The sequence below is a fragment of the Microtus oregoni genome, unplaced genomic scaffold (assembly GCF_018167655.1).
Source record: "Microtus oregoni isolate MIOR12 unplaced genomic scaffold, Mior012 000044F_ref0000062, whole genome shotgun sequence".
Lineage (NCBI taxonomy): Eukaryota > Metazoa > Chordata > Mammalia > Rodentia > Cricetidae > Microtus > Microtus oregoni.
The window spans coordinates 15,977,141-15,999,553 of record NW_024543218.1 but is presented as its reverse complement, the minus strand read 5'-3'; the positions used below and the strand labels follow the sequence as shown (position 1 = coordinate 15,999,553).

At 36.3% G+C, this 22,413-nt stretch overlaps 1 protein-coding gene across 2 annotated transcripts in view; it reads right to left on the bottom strand.

Annotated features, from left to right (window-relative positions):
• LOC121434753 (semaphorin-3C) overlaps positions 1–22,413 on the bottom strand; it is a 151,212-nt gene that overhangs the window by 41,392 nt on the left and 87,407 nt on the right. For both annotated transcript variants that reach the window (XM_041633708.1, XM_041633709.1), the window contains 6 exons: positions 19,171–19,261; positions 16,907–17,026; positions 14,188–14,330; positions 12,891–13,005; positions 11,296–11,365; positions 9,313–9,457 (listed from right to left, as the gene is read on the bottom strand). In XM_041633708.1, coding sequence (XP_041489642.1) covers positions 9,313–9,457; positions 11,296–11,365; positions 12,891–13,005; positions 14,188–14,330; positions 16,907–17,026; positions 19,171–19,261 — 684 coding nt within the window. The remainder of the gene's footprint in view (positions 1–9,312; positions 9,458–11,295; positions 11,366–12,890; positions 13,006–14,187; positions 14,331–16,906; positions 17,027–19,170; positions 19,262–22,413) is intronic.

Below are 22,413 nucleotides of genomic sequence, written 5' to 3'. Positions count from 1 at the left end.
ATTTGCTCACTCAGTTCTCATTTCCCTTTACCAAATGGTGCTTTCCATATTTATTGCTTTCATATCTACTGCATGTTTGTTGCCTAGATGGTAAACTGAATTGGATCTGCCTGGTTTGCCTATCATTTCATCATACAATGAAACTAGCAACAGTCAATGTCTGGTGACTGTAGCTGAGGGAGTGATTACATTCTTCATTAGATGATCTGGCCTGAAACTTTGGTATGAGGGCCAGATGAAAAAGAAGGTGCCCTTCTGTCTGGAAGAGGAATGGATAGAGCCACATGTTGTCAGGGCAGATAGAAAAAGGCAATGGCATTGGGAAAATAGGCAACTAGAAAGCTTCCACGGTGGAAGCGGACTGACAGAGAAGGATGGTTACCCTGATAGCCAGGATCAAAGTTTAGGTAAAATGGAAATGCTGAAGGTTGGAGCTCACACTCACTCACTGGTAGACCGTGTGTGCTAAGTCCTGTGAGCCAAATTGGTGAAGTAAATATGTCAGCACGAACAGTGTGTGTCTAAATCTATTAAATACTCCATAACATTACTTTCATGACAAAAATGGATTTCACATTTTACTTCAAATACAATACCCCAGTTTTAGTTTTATTTAGTCTTTAAGGGAATACTGCATAAAGCAAACAAAGCAAAATTGCTGTTCTTAACATCTTGGGAATTACGGTACGTTATCAGGACTGTGGCCTACTAGAGAGCTTGGCTTTTCTCAAGGCCGACAGCGAAGCAACTCTTTACTCCCGTCAGGAACAGAATGTGAACACTATCAGACTTTAACAGAGGACAGAGATGGGGAGGTTTGTGTGAAATCTGTCTAATCTTTACTGCTGCCTTTGTTAAGAAAGACCAACACATTGGAAACCAAGCAAGACATGTCATCTCCCGTGCTGGAGCCTTGCTATATCTAGCCAATGACATCAGCTCTTTGTGTCAGCACGGACAGGCAAACATTTGCTCAAACCTCTCGGCAGAATCCACACGCAAACCCATTATCATCATGAATGCATGCGTTAGGCCAAGAACAATTTAGCCAAGAACTTTTTATAGGACACACATACATTAACCACACACATTCTCTTTTTAGAAAAAAAAAAACAGCTAAAGAAATAAATAATAAAGACAGTCTGTCATTGGATATTCCCATGACCTTGGAATATTTTTCATTATAAGAAAAACATTGTATGTAAATATTCCTGTTCATAAATTTCCCAAAATGAAGACCAAACGGGGACACAGAATTGAATTTGAGGTTGTTCAAAGCTGACAATTGTGTTCCATACTTCTTCAAAGTAGGGGTTATGGGTGTTTCCAGCCTTCGTCTTTCACACAAAGTGGAAAAAGGGCAGCATTGCTGCTCACTGAATGAAATGTGGAAAGAACAATGTGAGGGCATCATCTGGAACATCAGTTCCAGACTCTGAAGACACCACTAATTGTGGCTTGCTGTGTTGATCCATCTCCTCAAGTGTTTGTAAGCATTTTTGCTGCTACTAAAAAAGTGCATAGTTAGCTTACATTACGAGGCGTGCTGCATAATGTCCAGTCAGTTTAGTACTCTGATGTGTGATTACCTATAAAAATAATTTCTTTTATTTTTGAGATTAATATAGTTACATAATTCACTGCTTCTTTCCTTCTTCTGAACTCTCCCATTTATCTCTTCTTGCTTTCTTTCGAATGGCTTTTCTTTAAAATTAAACATTGTTGTATACATATATGTGACAGCCTATTAAATTATCTGAGTCTTATTTAGAACTTTTCCTTAAAGTTAAGAAAATCTTAATGAAAGTTTTGTTAAAGTTGCTCAAAATTTGTTAAAGTTGCTGGTTAAATAGGTAGCACAAACTTGTAGTTTTTAAAAAATTCATTTTTATTATTTTTACAATTTTTATTTTTGTTGTTAGTGATGATATATGCATATGTGTGTGTCTCTGTGTGTGTGTGTGTGTCTCTGTGTGTGTGTGGTTTAAAGACAGCTTTGTGGAGTCAATTCTGTTTCCCCACTTTTACATAGGTTCCAGGAACTGAATTCAGGTCATAATGCTTGCAGAGCAAGTTTCTTTATCTGCTAAGCCTTCTTGGCAGCCCCAGTCTAGAGTTCTGTACATTTTTACCCTCAATAATTGCTTTAGTCATGCTTTTATTATCTATGCACAATGTTCTCCTACCTGAAAAATAAGAGTCTCCTCCTGTGACATCATTTTCAAATTTAGAAAAGGATTATTCTAATTAAGAATCACACTGCTGATTCACGACACAGGATTAGCAGTCAAGACAAAATGAGTTGTAAAAATGGTGACAAGATAAAAAAGTGACCCCCCCACCCCCTCAATATGCACTGTTGAGTTTCCTCATTGTAAACCAGGCAAGGACATTTAGTGGGCCACGGCTCTTTCATGGTCATCTGGAACAGGGAAGCATGCATATTGGGACCTTGGGGTAACATAAACCATATTTTAGTCTAGAAATTTCAGCAGTTCAAATTTCACGCTAAGGTCTTTTATCTTGTTTAGGCGAAAAGATATGTGTCCAATTTTGCCTATGTAATTGAACATAAGGTCTGGAGGAGCCATCGAGCTTAAGGGTAAGCTGCTATGGTGATATTTTCCTACAGGCATAGAATTTCTAGCTGTATTGCAAATATGTATCTTTATACCTACAGATAAGTGTTGCTTTTTCTCCTCATCAATAAAACTGCTTTGTGCAGCAGATGGAGACAGTTATAGAGAATCATACTCCAAATGCTTAAAATGCAGATAAGTGACCGTGGGGTGCCCAGTCCCAGTAAGCACATCTACAGTATAATCCATACACCCATGGATCAAAGAAACCCAAATAAGAAGGGGTAAAAGTTTGAAAGGGTAAGAGAATGAGAACTCGTGTCACTAGCTAGTGTCATGTAGACATGACCAGGTAGCTGCTCTGTGGATACCCCAAGCTGTGAGACTATTCCACCTTATCTGAAGGTCAGAGAGTTTGACCTTAATTTTTGCTCTTTCAAAGTTTTTGCTAACAGGCGTGGCTACAAAACAAGATATCCTGACCTAGGAGCTGGTTACTTGGTGTTTTGGACTTAAGATGGCCATAGATCTGGATCTGCTCCACCCTGACCAAAGGTCAGAGAATGCAAGCATACTTCTGCTCCTTCTTTTGAAATAGGAGGTTTGACCTGAGAAGAGGCTGCCTGCAGGATCCTTAGTCTAGGATGGGTTCACTGCCCCCAAACATCAAATACTCTCCTTAGGAATTCATGGCTTGATGTCTCAAGCACTGGAGCAGATAACTGTTCTAGTTGTCCTTTGTATCATGCTAAAGCAGTCTTTGGCCTGCCCCCTTACCCCCCATTTTGTATCGGGGTATAATAGTGTATGGAAAATTAAACACGGGCCAACTCAGGACTTAGAACTTGTAATTCAGCATTCAGTATTCGCTGAGTGGCTCTCCTGTTACTATCCTGTGTCTCTGTGTTTCTTCCTTTTCTCTATTCCTCCTAGCTCACATCTCTAATCCTCATGCCCCTGCCCTGGATATTACAAAGCCACCAGGGCTGGGGTTTGTGACAGAAGTAACCACAAAAAGCTGACTCATGACATTGCTCCTATGGAATCTCCACATAAAAAAGACTTGCTTAGGAGGGGAGAGATGGCTCAAAGGATTAGAGCACTGACTGTTCTTTCCTAAGTCTTGAGTTCAATTCCTAACAACCACATGGAGGCTCACAACCATCTGTAATAATATCTAGTGCAGGCAAAACATTGCAGCGTAATAAATCTTAGAAAAAAGACCTGCCTAATGAATACCAGTTCACACGCCAATGTGAATGTTGGAAACGTCACAAGGTCTCGTCACTAGAAGAGCTCCTGAGAGAGTGAGAATCAGTTTTATCGAGAGACCAAGTCCCTAATAGCTTAGCAAATGCAGTGAGGCAAACCCTAGTCTTATGTATATAGGAACAGCATTAAATGAATTCAGAAGGTCATGCATATGTGTTTGTATTGTAATGAGCCGGGCGGTGGTGGCGCACGCCTTTAATCCCAGCACTTGGGAGGCAGAGGCGGGCAGATCTCTGTGAGTTCGAGACCAGCCTGATCTACAAGAGCTAGTTCCAGGACAGGCTCCAAAACCACAGAGAAACCCTGTCTCGAAAAACCAAAAAAAAAAAAAAAAAAAAAAAATTTAGAAAAAAAGAATAATTACAGAAAATGTCATAAATGTGAATGTGCTGGGGTATATGAGAATTTGGAGGGGTAACAGAAGGATGGAACTGATGTAAATACAAAAAGAAGATGGTATAATCACTAAGTCCCATCAGAAACATTGGCATTCTGTAGGTTAATTTATTATACAGGTCATCACTGAATCATTTTAGTTAAACTTCTTAATTATTTGTTTTTCCCAGTTGTTTTTTCCCACTCTTATAAAGTTGTGGTAAATACTTCTTTCTGAGACATCTTCACTGAAGTGCCAACAGAAAAGCTGAAAACAATGACCCTTCTGCAGAAGAGAGAAGAACAGTTGTGTCTGTGTCTAACTCCTGAGCTACTCTCAAGTGTTTTTAACCATTGATGCCTCTAGTCTTCTTATATTGTCCTTAGATCTGTGAGGAAAGTACCTTCTTTGAATAATTATTTTATCCAAATATTATTTGATGAGTCCTGTGGTAAGCATTAGAATAAAGAAATTACTGTGACTTTCTAGATACAAGCATACTAATAAAATAGACAAACATCATTTTTTGACAATAAAGTAATAATCGGAGACACATAAAATCTAAATGGCAGAGCATGATTCAAGACCAAATGTCATGCACATGAAAGAGTCAGTATTATAAAAGTGAATTTATCGGGCTGGTGAGGGCTCCCCAGATAAAGGTATTTGCTGCCAAAGTCCATAATTCATACATAGTAGAGGCTGCAAAATGATCTGTACCTATACACACACACACACACACACACACACACACACACACCTAACTGGAATAAATATACAAATAACATTAAAGGACTGAATAGGTAATATTTATGAATAGATATAAATGAAGCAACTATTAGTGAAATAATAAGCTGTGAATTTGAAGAATAGTAGGGAGTGGTATATGGGCCCTGAAGGGAGTAAAGGGAAGGGAGAAATGCAATTAAACTATAATCTCAAAAATGAAGAAAAGAAAACAAAGTTAGGAGAGTGAGCAAATATGACTGCTAGTATCAGTATGGAAGAGAAACAGAGGCTGTGTTCTTTGGGGAACTGTTCTCCTTAGGATGCTGGTGGATATGGTTCCGAGACACCCCGAAATGGGAGTTAAAAATGATCGCGTTATTAGGTTCTGCTTCAGTGGGGTGTGCAGGCTATGAAGAAGTCTACAGAAGCCTCGCCCTCACTGTGACAGGATAAGGTAATTTATTAGCTCAGCCACAGAGCCTGCAGTCTCGCTTGCCCTTTGCGACACACCAATGGTGTCTTCTTTCTTCCACAAACTAAGAGTACTTAGGGGAAAACATTATGACACACTTGGCAGCCCTCCCAGCACTTACGTGTGCTTGCTGGTTGGGCTGTTCGCTAGAACAGCAACGTACCCTGCTTTGAAGGAACACCTACAGGGAAGCTGAGAAAGAGGGTATAGGATTTCTGCCAGTGTCATTTATGTAAAAACACAGTTATATATTTATGAGGTTGACCCAGCAACTAGACTACTGTGGAGAAATGAAAAAGGACAATCACAGTTGATCCCTCATTGGGAAGACTTCTGAGACAGAGATGACATTCTTGACCTAGAGGAAGAGGACTGTGGAGTTTACTTGGCTGAATATCCTCTGGCTACAGAAGTAGGAAGCATAGGGTTGAGGCAGCCACTGGCAACTGAGTAAGAAAGCTGACTTCACGCTGTTTTGCTGGGCTCAGGGTGGAGCGACCAGTTCTTTGGGGAAGCATACTTCTCTAGGAGGAGTTCCAGGGTCATTTCTCCACCCTGCCCTGTTGATTCCCCAAGGATCACTCATCTGACAATTTCTGGATTTAAAGGAGCTCTTGTGGTCTCAATACCAGATGTAAGAAACCACATTATAGAAAAATGTCTTAAGTACTGATTACTCCCATTTTGCAAGGATTCTGTTCCAGATGTGTGTGTCACTAATCCCTGGCTTATTCCACACTGTTTTAGGACTTCGGAAAATGCTTATTCTGAAGGGCTTTAAAAAAAATGGGACTGTTAGCAGAATTTTCTAATTTAGCGTTGGTTTATTTGTGGAAAAGGGTTGGTCTCTTACCACAGTGTACACAATTATTGCTTTTCGACAGAGTGGTTTTCTATGTGATACTCAAAGCCCTGTGTACATGTCAAAGTGGCTTTTAAGATGTCACATGGGGGGAGAGCCATAGGTAGAATGAGGCGGATTTCAGTTGCACAAATATCCTGACCATGCCTAATTTCAAGTAACTGCTTGAATGTCCTTGGTTGAGAAAAGGAACAAATAATATACTCAGGAGACAGGAGCAATCTGGTTTCCGAACAGCCTTCATGAGATTCTGAGGCCTCAATTCAATGAATGCAACCATAAGCTACAGGAGGGAGGGGGTGAGTTTTTCTGAGTTTGCAAGTCAGTTGCTTCTGTACTATCTGCTCACACACTGGAGAAAGTACACCAAACTGCAACTACCTGTTACTGTTCTGTATGAAAGTGTAGGTTTAATTAGCCCAAGTTCTAGTCATTTAAAAAGCATAATTTACCTTTGAATCAGTTAGCAGTTAGTCTTCTGGGAATGCATGAAATAATTTGAACAAAGCAAAGAGAGACTTTTACTCACATGCAATTTTCTCTGCCTTTCCCTCCATTTTATCCTCCTAAGTCATCTTTGCTCCATGCCTGCTATCAGTTGAAGGGCCCTGAGATGATTACATCTGTTGATTGTTTTCTTTGGTTGTAAAAGCAATTAGTCAGTGTTCTGCCTAATCAAGTTACTTGTTAGACAATTTAAACTGTACCATTTTAAACAGAGTGTTTTTAGAAATAAATAACAAGAGTATCTGACTCTTTTGCCTACTCTTGAGACCCTTTTTCTCCCTCTGAGTTGACCCCTTTAATATTGTATGGAGGTGTGTGCCTAATCATATTGTACTTTGTTGAGTTCAGTACCTATCCATTGGGAGGACTGCTCTTTCCTGAAGGGAAACAGAGAAGGAAGAGGGGAGGGGAGGTCTGGGAGTAATTGAATGAGCAGATGCTGCAGCCAGGTTGTATTATATGAGAGAAAAATAAATAAAAATTAAAAGGAAAAAAGAATATCTGTATCTGTGTTTGTCAGAGGGAGCAGCGCACAGTTTTGTTTTATTCCATTGTGTTTTTATCTGGTTTAGCTTCAAGAGAATACTTTAGTGGAATTATTTTGGTAGTGTGCCTTCTTTTTTATTTTTATTAACAAATTGATCAATACTCTTGTCAGCTCTTCCAGAAAAGTTTGGTGGAAAGGAGCAGTGAATATATCCATTTGGTCCTTCTCTTCTTGGGAGTTTTATTTTGTTTTGTTTTGTTTTGATTTTTTTCCTATTGCTGCTTCAGTCTCCTTGTGTGTTATGGCTTGTTTAATCTGTTTGTGTTCTCATTATTTAACTCTTTCAGATCATATGTGACTAATGATTTATCAAATTATAGATTTATCAAGATTTCTGGGATGGAACCGTTTTCTCTAATAAGTATATTAAGTTCATTAGAATACTCCCTAATTTAATTATATTGTCTTCCTTTTATTTTTGTCAGTTCAGCTAGGGATTAGTCAGTCTTAGGTATCTATTGACTGCATTGTGGTTGATTGGTTGTATGTTCTGATCTTTATATGTATTTCATCAATATCTGCCAAGATACTAGTTGGTGGGGGTGCACACCATTAATTCTAGCAGTTGTGGGGCTGAGGCAGGTGGATCTGGGAGTTCATGGTCAGCTTGGTCTACAGAGTTCCAGAACAGTCAGCACTGTGCAGGGAAACCCTGTCTTGAAAAACAAAGCCAAACCACATCACACACCCTGACTTCTTTACCTCACTGCCTACTGTTTCTGAACTTGCCTTTGTACTGTTTTTCCAAGACTTTTAAGCACATGGTAGGTTATTTGAGGTATTTTGATATTGTATTAGATTAAGCTATTTTATTTGATCTGTCAGTGTTTTTCCTGGGTGTATATATGTGTATCATGTGCGTTCTTAGTCCCTGTAAGGCCAAGAAAGAACATTGGTACACTTGGAACTGGAAGAATGGATAGTTGTGAACCTCCATATGGGTGCTGCGAATCAAACCAGAGTCGTCTGCAAGAGCAACAAATGATACTAACTGCTGAGCCATTAATTCCAGTCCATTTTTAAAACTTAGATTTATTAATTTCATTTTATGTGTGAGAGTTTTGACTAAAAATATATGTATGTCTGTGCGTCATGTGAAAACCTGGGTCCTCTGCAAGAATAACAGGTAATCATGACAACCAAGCCATCTCTCCATGTCTGTTTTGACTTTTTAATGTAAACATTCATCGTCATAAATTTCACTTTTAGTAATATCTTAGCCACAGCCCCAAAGGTTCTGGAAAGTTATACTTTCACTTTCATTTGGTTCAAGGATTTGAAAATTTTCCTGATTGATTTTTTTCAATTAACAGCTGCTCCAAGCAGACACATATGTCAAAGGGGCAGGTAACATTAGTTATCTCTAGGTTAATATTCACAAGAGTATCATTATCTACAACAAAATTTCTTAATGTAAAAATGTAAAAAAATATTATTAAACAAACAAACAGCTAGCAGGTACTGTATGCTGGAGCTTGCCTTTGGTCCTAGATCTTGGGAATCAGAAGCAGGTGGATCTCTATGAGTTCAAGACCAGCCTGGTCTACTTAGTGATTAAACTGGACAAGGCTTATATAAAGGCTTATATATGTTGCCATAGTAAAGACTGTGTCAACAAAAGAAAGGAAAGGTGTGAAGCACTGTTGGTATTAGTGTTAGCATATTAAGTCTCCCTCTGAAAATTTCAAAGTGAGAGCTTTAAAATTAGAAAAAAAAATTATATCTACCATATTTTACTCAGGCGACTTAGAATTTTGGTGAAATTTTGCTATTAATTATAGCACTTGTAAAATCTCACTTTTATAACATACATGACGTATTAGCACATCTCAATCCAGGCAAAAATTAAGCTAGAACTATGAAGCTGAAAATCATAATGAGCAAACCCAGAGGACCATAGTTATATTTAATAATCGTAAATGAAGTTTCTGCTTAAATAAGATAAAAGTAAATGTCACGAGTACTTACAGTGCCAGGGCGAGGATAAGGAATTCTGCCTTGATAGGATATCAGCTGGTGATTGGGGCCTTCTTTGTGAGCAAAAGGCCCATTGAACACAGTCTGAATATCAGATAAATGGTACACACACACTGCCGATCCTTTAAAAACAGAGCTGAAAACGAAAGCAAAGAATCTGTTTTATTTTTTTCTAAAATCTATTTTATTTGTGCCGGTGAATTTGGGCACTTTGGTTAGGGGAGCAGATCAATGGTTTGCTCAGCAGCAGAGAAGCTTCCTTCTGTAGCAGAGGGGAATCAGTCCCAAAATCTGAAGCCACAGGAGCACAGTGAGTGACCTTGAAACATTCTGTCCTAATCCAGACATCTCCAGTAATCCCTCAGCGGGAGGTAGACACACACTGACATCCCTAGCCAAGAGTAAATCTCCAACTGATAACTACTTGCCAATGAAGTCATATTTTTTTACTTAATAGTGACTCCAAACAAGAAGCCTAATTAAAAATGTTTTAGATGGAAATAAAGCTTTAATCATTACCATTAACATCAGTAGGTAAAAATGAAACTTTCTAATATTTAATGGTCAAGCTAATTTTTGACAAATATAAATTAGAAAAATTTTATTAAAATCAGTATTTGACCGAAACCAATATTTTATTGGAATTTTTGTTATCTTGCCATTAATTTTTTTAATAAACTAAAGTGATGCTACTCATTTGCTTGATTTATTCATTAGCTCAGCATACCATCCAGGACATCCTGGGCACCTTGGGGTGTAGACCTAAATGACTAATAATGAGTATTCCTGCCAATTCTTTGATTTTGAAAAGCTCATAGCAGTAATTGCACCACACTTTATGTTTTTTTTCTTTTCTGTATGTTGCATGTGAGTGTGGGTGTGTGTATACACATTACATGCAGGCATGTGTACCTGTATTTGTGCACGCAAAAGTCAAAGGAAGACTCCAGGTGTTGTCCTCTGTCAGTGCTGGCCTGATTCCCTTCATACAGGGTCTCACTGTGAATCTGATGATGGCCATTTTGGTGAGATTAGCCTGCCAGCGAGCTCCCTAGAACATGTCTCTCCTTCTCTCTCTATCCCTAACCCATGAGGGGCTATATGGATGCCACCACACTTGGCATTTACATAGGTGTCAGGAATCTAACTCGGGGCCTCATGTATGAACAACAAGATCTCTTTCTTACTGAAGAATCACCCCCAGGCACTTATATACATTTAAAACTCACTTAGGAAATAATATTTCAAATCACCGTTTTGCAGTTTTCTAATAAATGAAAAGGAACTGATGTATCCTTCTCTTGAGTTCAAAAGACTTGGCTGGAGTACCAGGCTGAATTGAGAATAATATCTAGTACAAAATTAATAGACTGATATGTGCACAGAAAGTATCAACTATGTTGAAAACGCACTGCAAAACACCATAAACTTGCCATTGGACTCCAGGAAAAGCTAGAAAATATTAAGCCTATTTTAAAATGCAAAAATATTGTCATATTACAGAATAACAGAACCGGTCCAGCTTTTGTCACCTTCTCAAAGGCATCACTTTAGTGATGAAGTGAAGTTATTTTAATTCAAATCAAAAATATTTTTTTTAGTTTTAATAATGCATGTCTGCTATAAAAATGTAAACAATTAAATATATACTCTTCCATGACTTCTACATATATACTTATGCTGCCACTGCTAAAATACAGGGAAGAAACATATTCTTCACCACCAATACCATGGATTCTGATTTTATTAAAACCATTTGTCTTTAACTTTGTTATGTCAACAAATACTTCAAGCATTTTACTTCTACTATTCAATTCACACTTTATTTCTTCCATAGAGCAACATGTGATTGTTCAAAATGCATTTGTAAACATTAGTTGAGATCAAATGTGTCTTAGTGATCTGGAAAAAGCAAGCAAAGTGAAAACATTCGTTGTTTACTGAAAGAGCTGCTGCTGTTTCATAATTAATTACCTGGACGTGGTGAAGATGCCGTACACAAGGGTGGTTCTCGGATTGTCGGTTTCTAGCAGAAACACATCCTCTATCAAAAGGAAAACATATTCTTTTAAAAGTTTCTCAAATGCTAGTTGCTGATTTTGAATTATCCTAATACAACAATTTCAACTGTGAGAAATAATCCTCAAGAAGGTATTACTGGAAAATTCCTTCAATTTGTTATAATGTGGTGATAAGCACTTGGTGGCATAAATAAAATGCTAGCCTGGCACTGAGAGCATTCAGAAAGACTGTGTCTCTATGGAAATGATGCTATGTGTATAAACACTAAAGGGAAAACCCCAAATGGAAACTATAGACTAGAACTTTGAAATCCTTGATACCTTAAATCTGTAGAGTAGGCAAAGCCCGACCATGCTGTCCATGGTAGGAATGCCACAGATATTTTCCTGTTGCTTGATTCTGCATTTCCTCAAAATCCTCTATTGATGATACAATAATTTTAATTGAAAAATGACTCAACTCGCAGTTTTCTTTCAGTCTATGATTTGAAGTTGTAATGCTGAAGAAAATCTTTTGCATGGGAAGTAAAAGATATAAAACCTCGTTTGTAGGAATAAAACTTTATTTAGACTTCTGTTCAAGACTATTTTATCTAACAATTCCTCTAACAATAAGACTTTAATGTATGTCATAGGCAGAGACAGATGCTTTTATAATACAGTAAAAATAAAACATGAATCTTGAGTCTTGAAGAACCAATGACCATATAACAGATAATGTTTCTCAAGGTGAGAAACAGCCTCCTTCAGATTTATTTATAATTCTTAGAAGCAGTGCATTTTGCAGTTTGTAATAGATATGTATTGTTTACCTCAACATATGTCTCAAAATCTAAGAATGACTAAGCTATACATTTCAATGGATAGTATTTGAAAAGAGATATGTCTAAATAGCTATCACAGAGTTATGATGTATTAACAAGGTACTTCAACTACAGAAAACCATTTTTTGATAAACTATTAGTCCTTATTTGATCTGCAGATCATAAGATTCTTCTCATAGAAGGAATACTTAGTGAGAATCATCAAGAACAACTAAGCTGGAAACATAATTCTTGTCATTTATAGTGACACATTTTTAAAACTTTATGAAATTTTCTATTTAATGTAGAACTTACATATATATGTGTGTATGTATGTTTGTGTATACACTTATTTAGTTGAAAAATATAAGAACTTAAATAAATAGTGTATAATATTTTGATTTAGAGTTTCCTAAACTTAAATTGCTTTAGATCAGAATATTATAAATATATATTATAAATTCATTTATAAACTATCAAACATGCCATTATCTGTATATAAATTTTAGAAGTCCTTCCACCACCCCCACATTAATGTCTTAGCATTGTAGCAGTGCATTCAATGGTGGAAGAAATTACTAACATATTTAAGGACACCGCTGAGCAGTTGACAATTCCCTCCCATGGTGGAACACCATTTACATTGTTAACATCCAGAGCAAATGCTCCTATTGAGACTTTAGTAAGACACATGATGCTCATAAAGTCCTTCTCAGAAACAGTGCTCATCGTCACATGCACGCACCTAATTCATCAAAATGTGTTTCAGGGCCATCTTCGTCTGTGACGGAGCACACAAGTCTTGCCTTTAAGAATGTGGTCCACTTGTTGACAAGACTACGTTGTCCACCAGTGTCATTCTGGAATCATTTTACAAACACAATTCAGATGATTGGAGAAACAATTGTGTATTACAAATTCAGCTAGAACGCTGGTTTTTAATTTATGGTTATCTAAAGATTAGAAAGTGTTACCCTCAATTTAAAAAAAGCAACTAGCATCTTTAGTATTTTTTGATTGATCTTTTATACTACGGTATCAGCAAGAAATGGACTATATGGAAATATAAGTATATGACTCAAGTTTTACAATATACAACATAAACAGTTATATCAGGTGAATAAATAACTGCCACTTGCCAAGGCAAATGTTTGTTCTCTTTGATGTATATGAAATTTACTGGATACAGTTGTAGCTTTCAGAGCTTACTATGTTCAGGAGAGTGGGCATATCCCACATCTGAAACCTCCAGATCATTCTATTTTATCCCCCACTGCTCAGCATGTTCACTTATACTTTGTATTTCTTAGTGGCTGATTTATTACATACATTTTTTCCAGGCAAATGCACAGGGCATGGACTTTTGCTCTTTCATATTATCTATCGGCAACTATTGTCTTCCTCTATGTCCAACAACCTGCTAACTTTGCTATATTGACTCAAATAATTGAGAAACAGATGAGTTCTAGTCAACAGAATATCCCAATATTTAAAGATAAACAAACACTGGCTACTTCAATAAATACATCTGACAAACGAAATTATCACAAATAAGCCAAAAAAGTCTAAAAAAAGTATACAATAGATTGGATCAGAAATTTTTTCAGTGTTTTTTTTTTGGTAGGGCTTATATACTGATACTTATTAAAATGTTAAAATATTTTCTTAATTTACACTGTTGCATGCTGCCTTTATGTTTTATAATTATGTTTTACTGAGATTCTGATGTATCTTATTTACAAGAATTATTTTGTTTTCTTTGGTAATTTACAGTATTCCATTTGTTTGACTGCAACACTGCAAATGGAATTGCAAAATTATCCAAAACTACTTCTATGTTTAAAAAAATAATCAAAATATTTCCTTAAATATTTTTACTGAAATGTGGAATAATTGTCTCACAAAAACTGTGAAATGCATGCTCTATAATATTCTTCTTTCTACTTTATTTGTTGGTAAAGGGTAAAAAAAACACTGAAATATTGGAAAACATATTACATAATTTGAATTATTTCATTAATTAAAATTTTCAGTGCACTTACAGGACATATTCTTGCAATCATGGAATGAATCTGTTTGGTGCTCCTATTGTTGTCTGTCAGTTTTTCTTTGAAGAAGAAATACACCTTAGCATCGTTTGGATCAGTACCATCCGGGATAACGTGTGCATCCACAAACATAGGTTCTTGCAAAAGAAGTATGAAGATTGTGTGAATGATAACAATCCACCTACTGCTCTTTTTTTTTTCTTTTTTAGTCTTTCAAGACAGGGTTTCTCTGTAGCTTTGGAGCCTGTCCTGGAACTAGCCCTTGTAGACCAGGCTGTCCTCGAACTCACAGAGATCCGTCTGCCTCTGCCTTCCGAGTGCTGGGATTAAAGGCGTGTGCCACCACTGCCCGGCAAAACCCTACTGCTCTTTGAAACAGACAGCAAGTGCATTCCTTTCCCAACAGCGATTAATTCACTCTTCACAGGCGAAATTTCAAAAAGCAGTCATTGTATATCAACATATCAAGGAGAGTGCCAAACATAACAAACCATAACTCTAGTGTGACAGACAAAAGCTTATCTCTGTCTGAAGGACACATAAGAAATATAATAATATTGAGCTGAGCAGTGGTGGCTCATGCCTTTAATCCCAACACTCGGGGGCAGAGGCAGGTGGATTTCTGTGCATTTGAGGCCAGGCTAGTCTATAAGATCTAGTTCCAGGACAGGACAGGCCCCAAACCTACAAGGAAACCCTGTCTCAAGAGAGAGAGAGAGAGAGAGAGAGAGAGAGAGAGAGAGAGAGAGAGAGAAATATATATATAGCAATATAAAAAATTCATTGCAACTTGAATATTATTTTAGCAGTTATTTCTATGGAATTTAATGTTTGTTTTACTTTTATGTTGGTTTTTAAATTTGGTGTTTATGTTTGAGTATATATAAGCTTGATTAAAACAGAATATGAATATGAAGGTCCAATCCGAACCAGATAGTTTTCTTCACTGGATAGTCACTTGCAATTGAAAAATTAGTTTTAGTCAAGATAGTCTCACTGGAGAAGCAAATCACTAAGGGCAGGCCATGTGCCTAGCAGTCAATGATCAACACAAAACTAACTTAGCTGCATCTTTGGAGGGTCTTTGTCCCCTAATATTAAGTCAATGAGGGAGCTGTTTGCTTTTACTTTTGTTTGATCTTACAGGTAGGTCGTTTGAATATATATCATGGCTTCTGGCTTTATATTTTTATAGAACTGCTCTGTGTGTCTCACATCTATATAAATTTCTTGTGATTTTTCTTTGATTCTTTTTCATTCGTTGTTTTGTGCTATCCCAATTTATTTTCCTTTTACAATATTCTATTTTATTTTACTAATATTCCTTATATGTCTGTTTGTCTTCTTATAAGAGACAGAAATGGGGTGGAGCTAGATGAGAGAGGAGGTGTAAAAGAACTGGGAGGAGTTGGGGGGAGGGCAAACTGCAAACAATATATTGTATGAAAAAAATCTATTTTCAATTAAAGGAAAAAGAAGAAATAACTTTAAGCGGTAAGGGTGGAGGAGGGAAAAAGGAGAAGGAGGAGAAAAGGAGGAGAGGAAGAAGAGGAAGAGAGGAAGGTGAGGAGGGAGAGAAGGAGAAGAATAAGAAGGAGGAACAAGAAGATGAAGAAGATGGAGAACGAGGATAAGGAGAATAAATAAGAAAGAGGAGAAGAAGAAGGAGGAGGAGGAGGAGGAGGAGGAGGAGGAGGAGGAGGAGGAGGAGGAGGAGGAAGAGGAGGAGGAGAAGAAGAAGAAGAAGAAGAAGAAGAAGAAGAAGAAGAAGAAGTTGATACAGTATCAAAAATTTGACTCTGTTTTTCCTTATAAGCAAATGAAAGGAAGAGGAAATGTTTCAAAGAAAAAAATGTAGTCAGTGTAGACATAGAGGGTCTCCTTATTTCAGAAACAACACAACTTTTTAGAATATTCTATTTTCAGAAGTACTGGGGGAATAACTGGAAGAAGCAAGACAATCAATGCTTTCATCGCTGACCAATCAGCGAGATACAATGCTTAATTGTGGGGACTCATGCTAAACTGCATCATTAACTAAACAGGCAATTTAAGGTGAGTTTGCAAGTTTCCTGAGGCTGGAATGGCAAACGCTCAGTGACTTCCTCCTCCTCTGCATGGCAGAAACAGACTGGAATCACACAGTAAAATTAACCTAGCCTCTTTTCAGGGTGTGGATACCTAATGACCTTGAGAGTCTGAAACAACTAAACAAGGGTTATCATAAAGTTATCATACCATCACAATTTAAAATTAGTCACGTTTTGAAGCAGTAATATGCCACTTTCTGTAATTTTAGCTTATTAACATAAGCAAACACAAAAAGTTTCTTTGTATAATCCATCAAAAATATCTAAAGATGTGAGTTTGGTAGAATTCTTCAATTTAGAATTATGGAAATATAAAAGTGATTACAAGAACTCAAACCACATTTAACTGAATATATTACCATTTAACAAATGGAGGTAGGCACAATGGGTGCCACTGACATTTGTATTTACCTAGTTTATGACAATTATATCATTATTAATAAATTAAACAATTGGAATAAAAATGATGGCTATTTATTTGGCACATAGAATATAGAATTAGGACTATTTACATCAAAGCCCGATACTTTAGTTTTTAACTACTTTCCGAATTATCAGTGTAGTATTTAATGTTAGTTGAAGACAAGTTATCAAAGGGGAAAATGCAGTAAATGTTTTCTTACCACTCAGCCATTTTGAATTGTGCTGATCAGTTCGGACCGCATTCCTTTTAGTTAAACTCCGAAAAATAGCAGCGTCTGTTCCCATGAAATCTATGTACATTCCCGAGAATAGTTCCTCATCTATGAAAAAGGAGCCATTGTCAGAGATACTCTGATGCCTCTTGAACTTATCTTAAAGTTCAAGGAGGTTTAACTTAATACATCATTCCAATTGTTGGAATAGGTTTGCCATTATAAATTAGTTAGTTATGAATTAGTTTCTGTTGCTCACCAAATTTAGAAAGGACTAGTTTTAATAGGCTGTTAATGTGATAACTTTGTAGTTATCAAATCCAAGGACTACTTGTTCTAAATTTTGATGTGGTATATCTTTCTGTATATTTGTGGCTTTAATTGGTTAATGAATAAAGCTGTTTTGGCCAATGGCTTATCAGAGTAAAGGTAATAGAGACATAGAAGGAGAGTAGGTGGAGTCAAGGAGACTCTATGTAGCTGCTGAAGGAGAAGACATGCCGGAAATTTACAGTCTTGTGACAATACACAGATTAATAGACGTGGGTTAATTTAAGATGTAAGAATTAGTTAACAAGAAACTTGAGCTAATAGGCCAAAGAGTCTTGCAAATAATACAGTTTCTGTGTGATTTTTCAAGTCTCAGCAGCTGGGAAAGAACAAGCAGTCTCTGTTTACAAATTTAGCAAGCAAGCAAAAAACTTGAATTTAGGATGATGTCACTCAACACACTGAATCTTCACATTTTCTTTTATAAGGCATAAGAAATGAGTTATAAGCTATGGTCCTAAAAGTACTCATTACATATTAAACATCTCATAATTTACTTAATAGGATGGACATAATACTTATACCATATTTATTTCTTGATTATACAGAAAGTAAATTAATATTATAAAAATATTTATAAGCAAACTAATCATTAAAACTCCACAATTTGATCTTTTAGTCTACAAGGTTCATAATAACATAAACATAGCCCACTTTTTCATCAGTAATTGTGCTGTAAAAAATAGTGATAGGGGAAAAAAAACTATGTCTAAAATTAAATGAGCTGTCCAATTTGTCATAAGTGACCTATTTAGCTGTTTAACTTATATGTATGCATCTGTTCTCATTAAATCTACCCACATTTCCTAAAATACCTGTTGGATAGGGCAGACTCCAGAATGAAATGTTTCTAAAATGAGCTCATCAGGTTTTGAACTAGACCTCACCAGTTAAGGAGTTGGTATGATAGGCATTTTGTCATCAATTTCTCCTTCCCAGAAAGGATACAAAGCCCATGGCAACATTTTAGAGGGTGATAGCAAAGATAAGAATGAGACATTTTAAACAGTCCAGCTGTTTAAATATTTGCTTAAATATCTATCATGTGTATACATGCATCAATTTTACAATTAAATCAATATAACACATGATTGTTCCCCATGTTGCTGTAGTTCATTAGTCATAAATTCATAGATTGCAAATCCCCACTGAGCACAGCTTTCTACTATATATACATATAATATGAGGGGCAGCAGGTAAGATACTCAGGTTGGCTTAGAGCTTTCTATTATTGCACACCACACAATCGATTCTAGCTTAAACCTTACGAGAGCCTGCATGTCAAACTAATTTCATTTCTTGCTCCATATCCTCAGGGCTTCTAATAGCAGATAACGAAATCCCTGCTTTACCGTGTAACAATGAATTCTTAAATAAGATTCTTCTCTTTGGGAAGAATCTTAAGAGAGAAAAGTTTTCAAGATTTCTTTGTAGAGTTTTATGCAAATATAAACTTGTGCCCTTTTACTTACTCAAAAAATACTTTGCTATCTAATTGTTTATCACTCATTCACAAAGCTTCAGGAATTCTGTGAGAAGTTCTTTAAAGAATAACACCTGTCTTCTTTGTAGTACTACATTAAGTACTCTAAATAGTAGATAAGATACAGCAACTGTGTTGTAAAATCCTGAATTCTAATTCAAAATGCTTCTTGGCAATTAATGGAAAGAAGTATTTCAAATATCTGTAGGATTTAATGATCAAATAGAAACAGCAAACCCTTACAACACAGTGGCCCACACAAACTATTAGAGGTAATTTTAGGGTTATAACCCACTGGAAAGGAAAGTAAATACACACTTGTTTAGGTTCATTATCTTCTCATAGTTATCTTTACGATTTGTAATTACATTAACTAATTTTTAAGCTGTGTGGGTTCTTTATTATTTAACCCACCCTCCCTCTTTCTCTTTCTACTTACTGATCATAACAGAAACAGTGTTCACATTGGGGTTGAAGGAGCATCGCCCTTTTCCAGATTCACACTTAGAGTCGATCATGAAAACTTGGTCCTTTGTAAACAGAAAAAGGGTATCAGATGATAATGATACAGTATCATAAGTACAATGAAATATAATTATAACTAAAGTATATAAAAAAAGAATTATTTAATAAATCAAGATATTTTTATAAATACTTCCTACTCCTGTGTCTCCAATTTGTATATTAAGACTCAGCTGTCCTGTCAGAAGAATCCATCTGTAAATTAGGCTCTAACCTAACTTAGAGTTAGCAAGACTAACTCTCATCGCATTTTAAAGCCCCAAGAGCTGTAAACCATGCATATGAGTTAGATATAAGCATGCGTTACCCTTAGATCAACATCATTAAAAGCCACTTGGAAATCTAAAATCATTATACATATAATAGATGTATTTTTATACAAAGGAAGAAAAGTAACAACCGTGGTATAATGTATGCAATGATTATAATGTTTCTAAAATGAGATTTTTAAAAACTAAAATTCCACGTTACTACTTAATTTTTGTGTAACACATTGTACAAGATTTAAAATGGTAATGTATATTAAAATATAATCTGTTCAATTATCTGTTTTTTAAAAAAAATGGTCATCTGCTGTTTCCCTGAATATTACCCAAACACTACAGATACAATAAACAAGATTACAGAAGTCTTGGGTGTTGAGTAACTTAGATTCTGAATGAGAAAGATGGAAACTAAAGAGAACAAAATACAGACATCAGTTATGTAAGATTCTGCTCAATGCTTAGTAGAAGAAGTATGCAGAGAGACAGAATAGGACCGACATGATTATCAGGCAGTAAACTCAGTCTCACCAATTAATTGGTGCATGGTAAGCAGCACTGAGAGAGTGATTTTATAAATAAAGATGCTGACATTTTCCATCTATCAACTTAGTACAAACTATGACTGAAATACAAGGGCAAAAAAGTGGAAACTTTGTGGATTATGTCAGATGATGGAGAACTGTAATTATCAAGTTAAGTTTTTTAAAACTATCCTGAATAAATATAGTCTCATAATATTTTCTGAATGCAGAGATAAAATGACCAGAACTCTGCTTAAGAAATGACTGATTATACTTCTTCCTTAGGGTGATTTGGGAAAGAAAATAAAAAATAAGGTGCTTGAATCAAGAAAATGGACTGTGCTTCCGCCCTAGAAGCAGATACACAGTGCAACACTGAAGAGACCCAGCAAGTTGTGTGTGTATAGACACACACACACACACACACACATATGCTTTTTCATTTTTATGTATCTGTGATAACAATGGTTAAAGAAGAGGAGTCCATAAATCAATCATAGGCAATCATAGCTAAGTGGAGCCAAAACAATCCAGATTCAGCCTCCTGACACCTGGCACATCTGCTTTCCAAAGAAAATAATTACAAAGAATAAAGAAAATAAGAAAATTTAATAATCTTGGTTGAGATCCTAGAGGCTGAAACAGATTTCCCTAGATAAGCCGGTGTTGGCACCGGAGTAATTGATGAAACAGGTACCAGGTGTTCTCTGATGGCCCATTTCTCCATTACTCAGTCCCCCTCTTCTCTATGTGATTATAATTACAGTCTAGTTAAAGTCAACATTGGGAAATGTGGTGAAATATTAGTCATCTATTTCAAGCGGAAATAAGGCTCTTCACCTAATTTCCTAAGAACTCAGCCCTATTCCTCCCAGATCATTAAGCCTTTCTTCTTCCATTTCCCTTTTGATTTACAATATTAAATTCAATACTTTCAACTTTCCTAAGTTTTGAATTGGTTTTACTATGGCATTTCTGTACCTACCGTGTTAATCCTCTCCTAGCTCCATTCACCTGTTCCCACACCCCTCTGCCATGGGGTACTCTTCCCTTACAGATTTCTTTCCTCAGGTATTCCATTACCATCCATGTCTCTTTCCCCGTCATAATCCACTTTCATTTTAAAGACCCACTGCCCCTACACGTATAAAGTTTAAATTCTATGATCTGCTTGGGAGTTGAACATGCAGTATTTATCTTTCTTCCTTTGATTTCAAAGTTAATATGACTAGCTGTTTCCACGTCCTGCTGGGATGATTTCCCTATCACAACGGCATGGAGCTAACTAAACCTTTTCTCTGGTATCTTGTTGTTTGCAAAGTATTTTTCACAGCAACAGAAAAGAAACCAAGATAGAAACCTCTGGATATCTATCCAGAAGTAGAAAAGTTGGGTCATAGGTAGCTCCACTTTTAGCTTTTTAGAGAAACCTCCATGCTGGCCTCTCTAAGTGACCTTGTGAATTTATGCTCCCATCAACAGTGACTATGAAGTTCATGTTCATTGGGTCCTCACCAGTTTTTTTCCATATACAAATAGCAAACTTGCCAGAAAGAAATTAAGAGAAATACTTTATTCACAAAGCTCGAGGCAAACAACCTCTACAGTGAAGTCTAGGATACTGAGGAGAGAATTTGACAAAGACACTAGGAATGGAAAGACCACATGTGCTTATCAACTAGCAGAATTGACGTTGATCACATGCATGTGGCCCCAATGCTCAGCTCAGTGCATCTGGCAGCATTCTTCCAAAATGCCTACTTTCCCTTTAAGATTGTGAATATTTCGGTAGAATTTTGAGTCCCATTTAGAAAAAAAAATTGAGATCCAATGATAATTATTCAATTAGTCTTTAATGACTATGTTCATTTAATTATATATGTATCTATAAAGTATTTGTACAAAATGTAATTCAATAAAATGGAGTACAGCAAAATCTTTATTCAACATTAGAAGCAAAGTAAATTGGTTTTTACTGAAGAAAAGTTTATAAAGGATATTAATGGTGATATTTGTGGGTTTTCCCATAATTCTTATCTTTAACAGTCAAATAAGACATGACTTAAGAACTGGACTTTCTAAATTTAAGTTAAATAACAAACTAAACTGAAGGGGGAGAGTCTTCTGTTTTGTGTTAATTTCATTGGTTAAATAAAGAGACTGCCTTGGCCCTTTGATAGGACATAAAATTAGGTAGGTGGAGTAAATAGAACAGAATGCTGGGAAAAAGAAGCTGAGTCAAGGAGTCACCATGATTCTCCCACTCCAGACAGACGCAGGTTAAGATCTTCTCTGGTAAGCCACCTCATGGGCTACACAGATTATTAGAAATGGGTTAGATTAATATGTAAGAGCTAGCCAATAAGAGTCTGG